The following is an 8,866-nucleotide window of genomic DNA, read 5'->3' as shown; positions in this document are numbered from 1 at the left end:
GCTCGCGGAGCTCATCCAACGCTCCAGGTATCCCGCCTGGGCTCGAGACCAGAACTGTTTGGCTTTAACAGTCCGTGGACCGACGGGTGGAGTCTGAGAGTCCGGTGACCCGGCTGTGGTCTAGCATAAGGCGGGGCCCAGGAAAAGGGGCGGGGCGTGGGAGAAGGTGAGGAATGAGATCTGGGTATGAATGCGGGCGAAGGAGAGGAAAGAGATCCGTTTGTGAGGCAGCTCCCTGAGGAGACGGGCCTGGGAGGAGGGGCGGGGCCTGACGCGATGGAGGGAGCGGGGCCAGAAGGACCGAGAGGGAGCAGTGGGCGGGGTGTGAGGAATTGCCTGGGCCAGGAATGGGAAAGGGGTGCAGGTCTTGGGTGGGGGCGTGACCATTTTAGAAGCGGGGACTCTGACCCCTACCTATGCCACAGCCTCCCGGCCCGCCCCGCAATGTGGCAACCTCTGGTCCTCCTGCTGCTGGTCCCCTCTGCCCTGGTGCCCCCCTCCACTGCAGCCCCGATCCGCGATGCTGACGCCCAAGAGAGCTCCTCAGGTTTTCTAGGCCTCCAGAGCCTAATTCAAGGCTTCACCCGGCTTTTCCTGAAAGTGAGCAATGGCAAGGATTGGGGGTAGGAAGAGGTAAAAAGGAGAGGGATGGGGGCAGATGGAGACTGAAGGATGGAAGGGGTTCGGAGAGACAGAATGGAAGACGGGTTGCGGCCAGGCAGAAGGAGTAAGAGAAGGAGTCAAAGGGACCGAGAGATCAATAGAGGGTGACAGCAGACCGAGAGAGAGGAAGAAAGGGAGGAAATCAAGCAGAGAGGGAGATGGGACAGAGAGACAAAGACTGGATGGAGAGAGAGACTCGGAAGGAGAAGGGGATGGGGCCATAGAGACAGTAAGACGGGGGCGGGGAGGGGGGAGCAGGAATAGGAAGGTTATGGGACAGATGGGGGATGGGACACAAGGTGACCAGGTTAGGCCCTAAGGGTCAGAGGACAGAGAGAGAAGGAGCTGGGAGGTACTTGGGGCAAGGCCTCAAGGACATCCTGGTAGGGCTGCAGATTTACTTGGGAGTCTTGAAATCCAGCAAATCAATGGTACCTCCTCTGGCCCCAGGATGACTTGCTGCGGGGCATGGACAGCTTCTTCTCTGCCCCCCTGGACTTCCGGGGCCTCCCCAAGAACTACCACCAAGAAGAGAACCAGGAACACCGGCTGGGGAACAACACAATCTCTAGCCACCTCCAGATCGACAAGGTGCCTGTGCCGGGAAGTCCCTCCTGGAGTCTCCCCATGATCCCTCATGCTGCAGCATCAGTGGGGAGGAGGGCAGCGGAAGGAAGCAGTTTTGCTCTCACTCTCTCCTCCTGATCTCACAGGTGACAGACAACAAAACAGGAGAGGTGCTGATCTCCGAGCAGGTGGTGGCATCCATTGAGCCGAGAAAGGGGAGCTTGGAAGGTGACTGGAAGGTTAGGACATGCCCCTGACAAAATGTCCCATCCCAAACATTTTCTGTAGTTTAGGAGAAGATGAGTTGACACTCCCATTCCGACTGTTCACTTCCTCTCACTGGGCCTCAGTTTTATCATCTGTCAAAGGGACCAACCAGCTCTCAGAAATGAGGGTTTACAACCTCAGAGTATATCTCCCCACTCGCTTAGTAAACCCCAGAGAGTTTTGTAAACCAAAAACTGCTTTACCAAATGCTGGGTAATCTTCACCCTTGTAAATCCCAAAGTGTGTTTTTATCTCAAAGTACTCTGCAAACTTCCAAGTACTTTTTAATCTATCCCAAAGGGATAGATCTCTCTCTCATAAACTTCAAAATGTGATCTTTCATTCCAAAGTGCTTTATGAACCCCAAATCCTTTGCGTAGCTCACCTTTGTAAACCTCTAAGGGTGATTCTAACCACAAAGTGCTTATTTTCTTATCCTAAAACGTTTTAAGAACCCCCAAGCACTTGGCAAACCCATATGGGTCTTCCACACACACCCCCCACCCAGATTTTCTTGAATTTTTGAATCTACAGAACAGTTTAAAAAAATATATAATACAGTAAACCTGTATTCCCTTTTCCATAGAGCAAAGTTTCTTGACCTGGGCACCATTGGTATTTGGGGCTGGATAATCTTTGGTTGCAGGGGCTGTCCTGTGCCCTGTAGGATGTTTATAAGCAGTGCTACCTCTACCCACCAGATGGAAGTCGCGTCCCCTCCCCCACCAGTTGTGACAACCAAAAAAGGTCTCCAGAATTCCGTTGAGAACCACTGGCCTAGATGCACCAGTTGTGAACATTTTACCATATTTACTTTATTTTTTTTTAAGATTTTATTTATTTATTTGACAGAGGGAGACACAGCGAGAGAGGGAACACAAGCAGGGGGAGTGGGAGAGGGAGAAGCAGGCTTCCCGCCGAGCAGGGAGCCCGACTCGGGGCTCGATCCCAGGACCCCGGGATCATGACCTGAGCCGAAGGCAGACGCTTAACGACTGAGCCACCCAGGCGCCCCACATTTACTTTATTTTTACTTTATCATTTTTGAACTATGTGACAGTGAAGTATTGACATCATGGCACGCCACCCTTAAAGCCTTCAGTGGGTATCTCCAAAGAATAATGCATCCTCCCGCATGACCACAGTACCATTATTACACCCAAGAAATTTAACATTGATAATCACACTATTAGAGTTTCTGTATTAGTTTGCTAGGGCTGCCGTAACAAAGTACCACAGACTGGGTGGCTGAAACAACAGAAATGCTGGTTCCCAGTTCTGGAGGCTGGGCATTCAAGGTCAGGGTGTCACCAGGGTTGTTTTTTTCTGAGGCTGTGAGGAAGAATCTGTTCCATGCCTCTCCCCTAGCCTCTGGTGGTCTGCGGAAAATCTGTGGCATTCCTTGAAATGTAGAAGCATTCCCCCCCACCCCCATCTCTGCCTTCATCTTTCTCAGACTTGTCTCCATGTGCACCTCTATGTCCAAATTTCCCCCTTTGCATAAGGACACCAGTCGTATTAGATTACGGCCCACCCTAATGACCTTGTCTTAACTAATGAAATCTGCAATGACCCTGTTTCCAAATAAGATCACATTCTGAGGTACTGGGAATTAGGACTTTACCATATGAATGGGGGTGGGGGCGTGGAGACACAGATCTCCTACAGGACTTCTCAGAAAAATGCAGACTCTGATTCAGTAGGTCTGGATGTCTAATTTGCTAATTTATATGTCTAACAAGCTCCCAAATGTTGCTGATGCTGCTGGTCCACAGCCCACACTTTGAGTAGCAAGGAGCGAACAGACATTCAGTCCATACTCAACTGTCCTGAAAGAGGGACCTCTTGGTGCTGAATCCTGTGGGGGATACAGACATGACATGAGCTTTCATAAGAGCTGATTTGGTTTTTGACCCAGGATTAAATCAGGGATCACACGTTGCAATTGTGTGCTTTAGGAAAGCCAAGAGCTTTTAATCCCAAAGTGATTTGTACATTTCCAATTGCTTTCTAAACCTTAGAGTATGTTTAATCCTAAAATGGTTTTGAAACCTCGGAAAATGTGCTTTCCCTCCCAAGAGTATTCTATAAATCTCAGTATTTTAAATTCTAAAGCACTTGTAAACCCCATCCTTTGTAAACCACAAAATGAGCTTTAAACTCCCAAAGCACCCTGTTGGTGGCAAAATGGGCTGAATATGCCAGAAAGGACTTAGCATTCTGGGGTTGTCATTTGGAGTTTAAGACGTCTCCTTGTCCCTCCTCCCCAGGTTCCCAAGATAGAGGAGAAGGAGGCCTTGGTGCCTGTCCCAAAAGCCAGCGACAGCTTCCGCCCAGAACCCCATCCCCAAGTGGCCTTCTGGATCATGAAGCTGCCAAGGCGGAGGTCCCACCAGGATGTTCAGGAGGGCGGCCACTGGCTCAGTGAGAAGCGACACCGCCTGCAGGCCATCCGGGATGGGCTCCGGGAGGAGACCCACGAAGACAGCCTCGAAGAGGGGACCCAGGGCTCCCCCCACTCCAAGCTGCCCGCCCGGAAGACCCACTTCTTGTACATCCTCAGGCCCTCCCAGCAGCTATAGGGGTGGGGACCAGGGAATGCCTGCATGTACCCCCCACCAGACCCCACCCCAAGCACCATATAGAAATAAAGTTCTTATATCTAGCAGCACTTTCTTTTCAGGATCTGTCCCCAGGCCTCAGCCGACTGGGTCATGGCAAGTCCCCACAACCCTAGCCTTAAGAGTGACATCTGGCTTGTGCCACCGGCTCTTGCCAAGGTCTCCAGGCTCAGTTTTCTCACTCAGACATCTGCCTGCTCATTGAGCAACTCGCTGACCTTGTCACTTCCAGCCCTGTGTGTCCTCCTCTTCCCAACACCCTCACTCCAAGCTCTGTATCTGTTTTCTATCCCCACCCTGACGAGTGACCACAAACCAACTGAGAATGCATATGTATTCTCCCGCATATCTACAGGTCAGAAATCCGGGATGCCTCAGCTGGTCCCCTGCACAGGATCTCACAAGGTCAAAATCAAGGGGTTGGCCTGCTGGGTTCTTATCTGGAGGATGCAGGAAGAATCTGCTTTTTTTTTTTTTTTTGTCAGGGGCACCTGGGTGGCTCAGTCATTAAGCGTCCACCTTTGGCTCAGGTCATGATCCCAGGGTCCTGGGATCAAGCCCTGCATTGGGCTCCCTGCTCGGCCGTAAGCCTGCTTCTGCCTCTCCCACTCCCCCTGCTTGTGTTCCCTCTCTCTCTGTCTCTCTCTGTCAAGTAAATAAATAAAATCTAAAAAAAAAAAAAAAGATTTTTATTTGTCAAAGAGCACAAGCAGGGGGAGAGGCAGGCTCCCTGCTCAGCAGGGAGCCCGATGCGGGACTCGATCCCAGGACCCTGGGACCATGACCTGAGCTGAAGGCAGGAGCTTAACCGACTGAGCCACCCAGGTGCCCCTGCACACTCTCATTTTTATCTTTTCATTCCCTGAGTCTTGACTTACATGCTGACTCCATCTTCAACTTGCTGTTTGTCTCTCCCTTTGTCTCTCTGTCTGTCCCTCCATGCCCAACACCTGACACACCAGTTATGTGCCAGCCAGGTCTAGTGCGTCTGCCAAACCTGGAAGTTCACAGACCCTGTCTTGGGTGCCCTGTCCACTTTGCCCCCATGCCAGCATGTCTCCTATTCCCTCCGAGAATCCTCCCTCAAGACCTGTCCCTTATCAAGAAGGCACATCAGGATCCTCTTGGTGCTGAATCCTGTGGGGGATACAGACATGACATGAGCTTTCTCCCTTGAAGCCCAGGCTCAGGGTCGGATCACCCCACAGACAGACCCAACACACTTAAGAACCTAGAAATGCACAGGCATAAATAAAAGTGAACTTTCTTTTGAAAATTTAGGTTTGGGGATGCCTGGGTGGCTCAGTAGGTTAAGCGTCTACCTACGGCTCAGGTCATGATCCCAGGGTTCTGGGATCGAGTCCTGTGTCAGGCTCCCTGCTCAGCGGGGAGTCTGCTTCTCCCTCTCTCTCTACCCCTCTCCCCTGCTCATGCTCTCTCTCAAATAAAATCTTTTTTTTTTTTTAAGATTTTATTTATTTGACAGAGACACAGCGAGAGAGCGAACACAAGCAGGGGGGGTGGGAGAGGGAGAAGCAGGCTTCCTGCCGAGGAGGGAGCCCAATGTGGGGCTCAATCCCAAGACACTGGGATCATGACCTAAGCCGAAGGCAGAGGCTTAACGACTGAGCCACCCCAGGCGCCCCAATAAAATGTTTTTTAAAAAAAGAATTGGGACTTATACAGCAGCTTTTGAAAAGTACTGTACATTTTCAGAGAAGTGATAAGACACAGGAAAATGACTTTGAGTTTCTAGGACTGCAAACTGTAGGAAAGCATATATATGGGGGAACCAATGGAGAATAAGGGCTAGTTAATAAAGTTTACTGTATAGATTCTTTCGGTGCTGTGTCTGAGTTGATAAGAGTCTAGAGTTGTCTAGAGTTATTAACTTTTGTCCTTCCTGGTAGAGAGGGGAGGGGAAACACCTTTATGTCCAGCTTTCGGACAAATAGGAGGAGAGTAGAGAGCTTTTCTTGTATTTGCTTCTTCTCAGTTGTCTTCTGCTCACATTGATCCTTATACCATAGTGGTATGTTTTGGGGTGGCATATTCTGCTACCCTTCACTGCATATAAAAATCAAAAATCAATTATACCCCTAAACATTTAGAACAAAAAAATTCAAATGAAATTTTTAAAAATGAATCGTGTTAGCATAAAAAAATAAAACAACCTAGAAATAAACCTAACAAAAGATTTGCTAGGTCTCTAAACAGAAAACTATGAAACATTACTGAAATTGATTAAAGAAAATCTAAATAAATAATTCATACCAACAGTACTCATAATAACCAGGAGGCAGGAACAACCCAATGCCCATCAAGTGAAATGGTAAAATTGTAGCATATTCATCACTGGAAAATTATACAGCAGTGAAAAGAATAGCCCACTGCTATGCGATGAATCTCATAAACATAATGTTCAGCAAACGAAGCCATAATCAAAAGCAGTTACCTTTCGAAGGTAATGACTAGGAGGAGGTGCGAATAAGGCTTCTGGGTTGTAGACAATACTCTCTTTTTTTATTTGGGTGGTTTCATTAATTTATTACTCTGTACAATTTTTTTTAAGATTTATTTACTTATTTATTTAAGAGAGGGAGAGAGCACACATGCAGCGGGAGGAGCAGAAGAAGCCGGAGAAGCAGACTCCCCACTGAGCATGAAGTCTGATGCAGGGCTCATCCCAGGACCCCGGGATCATGACCTGAGCTGAAGTCAGATGCTTAACTGACTGAGCCACCCAGGCGCCCCTACTCTATACAAATTTAACTGAGCTATAACTTAAGATTTAGCCCTTTATGTATGTTACAACTATATATAATTTTTTTAAAATTTTTTAGGTCTTACAAAATTATCCACACCTCAACAAGGAAGGAAGGAAGGAGGAAGGAACAAGAAATACTGAAGAAATAAACAGAAAGAATGAACTTATACTAATAAAGCCAAGGACTCCACCACTAGACAGCCTGTGCTAAGAAAACACTTGGCAAACATTCTTATTAACTCTCAAGACCCCATGAGGTGGGTACTCCTTGTTCCCATTTTAGAGAAGAAGTTGAGTTTCAGAGAGGTGAAGTCACTTGCCAAAGTCACACACGCAATGGCACTGGGTTTGTCTGATTCCATATCTCACACTTTTAACCACTCATCACATCACCTGTCAAACAGGTTATTTCCCAGGCCTTGTGATAAGTCACCATCTAATAGCCATAATAATAAGAATTCACAGCGACTACCACCTTAAGTCCTCAAGGTAACCTAAGAAGCAATTACTATCTCCATTTCTGGGAAGAAACCTGAGGCTCAGAGAGGGTAAGCCACGATGCCAAGGAAGTGATGGAGCCAAAATTCAAACCCAAGAATGTCTGTCTCCAGGCCCACAGCCTTGTCATCAGTTCTATACCGACCAGTAGTTAAGAGGCTTGGATTCCATCCATTGGTTCACTCATTCATTCAACACCATTTTTATTTTTTTTATTTTTTGAGCACTCACACTGGGCCAGGCATCTTCTAGCCCCAAAACAGCCTCCTACTGCATATAGTTCACATTCCAGTGGGGGTGATAGTACACAGATAGACAATATGTCACGTTGTGAGACACCCCATCAGGACCACTAAGAAATAGTAAGTGGTTAGTGAGATGGGGGCCTAATGCAGGCAGTGCGGCAGCGGAAGGTCTCTCTGAGGAAGTGACAGCTGAATGAATGATGGTGGCATGAACGGGAGGATGCAGAAGGATTCCTTTTCTGTGTCTCTGCTAGCAGAAAGACGGAGTGGATGGGACATCTTTTTTTTTTTTTTTTTTAAGATTTTATTTATTTAGGGCGCCTAGGTGGCTCAGTCGTTAAGTGTCTGCCTTCCGCTCGGGTCATGATCCCAGGGTTCTCGGATCGAGCCCCGCATCCGGCTCCCTGCTCGGCGGGAAGCCTGCTTCTCCCTTTCCCCCTACCCCTGCTTGTGTTCCCTCTCTCGCTGTGTCTCTCTCTGTCAAAGAAATAAATCACAGAGAGAGTGAGCACAAGCAGGGGGAGCGGCAGGCAGAGGGAGAGGGAGAAGCAGGCTTCTCCAGGCGCCCCTGTATGGGACATCTTGTGTCCCAAATCCCCATTCTTGGGACTCGATTTTGGATGTAATTCTCTTCTCTCTAGCTGGGAAAGCTGAGAATATTTTTCCCCCCACTCTCATAGGAATGGATGAAACGGTTTGAAAAAGAATCCTTCAGGGACTGGGAGCCACAGAGGGCTTGGGAGTGGTAGGGCAAGACAGGGTAGGACATCATTGTGACGGTGACGGGCAGCCTGGCACGGAACAGACGGCAAAAAGGGCATGACTTAGTAGCTGATAAGAAGTGGGGATGGACAAGGGGTCCCTCAATCCAAATCTCCCTTGCTTGGGCCCACTGCACCCAAGCTCGAGGCGGGAGAAAAGACCCCAGCGAAAGGGACGCAGACGTCTCTCGCTTCCCCTACCGGCTCTGATTCCTCCAGCTTTGGCCCACTCGGCCAATACGCATGCGCCCGCTCCACCAGGCGGCGTGCGCGCCCGGGTAGCCCTACGCATGCGCGGCCTCGCCGTTGCAGGTAACCGACAAAACTAGAGCGAGCCTTCTCCCGGTGCGCGCCTGCGTCGCGGGGAGGAGCCCAGGTGGGGCGGGGTTTGGACGCTGCGCGCGCTCTCGGTCCCGCCCCAACCCCCTCTCTCCTCTTCTCCTGGCGGATCCCGCGCAAGCGAACCTTCCTTGCCCG

At 49.3% G+C, this 8,866-nt stretch overlaps 1 protein-coding gene across 2 annotated transcripts; it reads left to right on the top strand.

Moving 5' to 3' along the window:
* On the top strand, positions 1–4,165 carry DKKL1 (dickkopf like acrosomal protein 1). 2 transcript variants are annotated; one of them, XM_021681271.1, is made up of 5 exons: positions 1–27; positions 426–600; positions 1,114–1,254; positions 1,377–1,469; positions 3,768–4,165. In XM_021681271.1, the coding sequence occupies exons 2-5, from the start codon at positions 445–447 to the stop codon at positions 4,077–4,079; spliced, it is 702 nt and encodes a 233-aa protein (XP_021536946.1). In that variant the 5' UTR covers positions 1–27; positions 426–444; the 3' UTR covers positions 4,080–4,165. The 2 variants fall into 2 exon arrangements, with proteins under 2 accessions (XP_021536946.1, XP_021536945.1); XM_021681270.1 differs by having other exon boundaries at positions 12–166.
* Positions 4,166–8,866: the final 4,701 nt, after the last annotated feature.

The sequence above is a fragment of the Neomonachus schauinslandi genome, chromosome 16 (genome assembly GCF_002201575.2).
Source record: "Neomonachus schauinslandi chromosome 16, ASM220157v2, whole genome shotgun sequence".
Classification (NCBI taxonomy): Eukaryota; Metazoa; Chordata; class Mammalia; order Carnivora; family Phocidae; genus Neomonachus; species Neomonachus schauinslandi.
Note: the sequence above shows the minus strand (reverse complement) of the source record. Positions and strands in the feature narration are given on the sequence as shown.

What these genes read in the sequence shown, in the direction of transcription:
- DKKL1 (XM_021681271.1), top strand. Translation starts at nt 445, where the DNA reads ATGTGGCAACCTCTGGTCCTCCTGCTGCTGGTCCCCTCTGCCCTGGTG. An exon ending in TCACCCGGCTTTTCCTGAAA is followed by an intron (nt 601 to 1,113) that starts GTGAGCAATGGC and finishes CTCTGGCCCCAG; the next exon opens with GATGACTTGCTGCGGGGCAT. An exon ending in GCTTGGAAGGTGACTGGAAG is followed by an intron (nt 1,470 to 3,767) that starts GTTAGGACATGC and finishes CCTCCTCCCCAG; the next exon opens with GTTCCCAAGATAGAGGAGAA.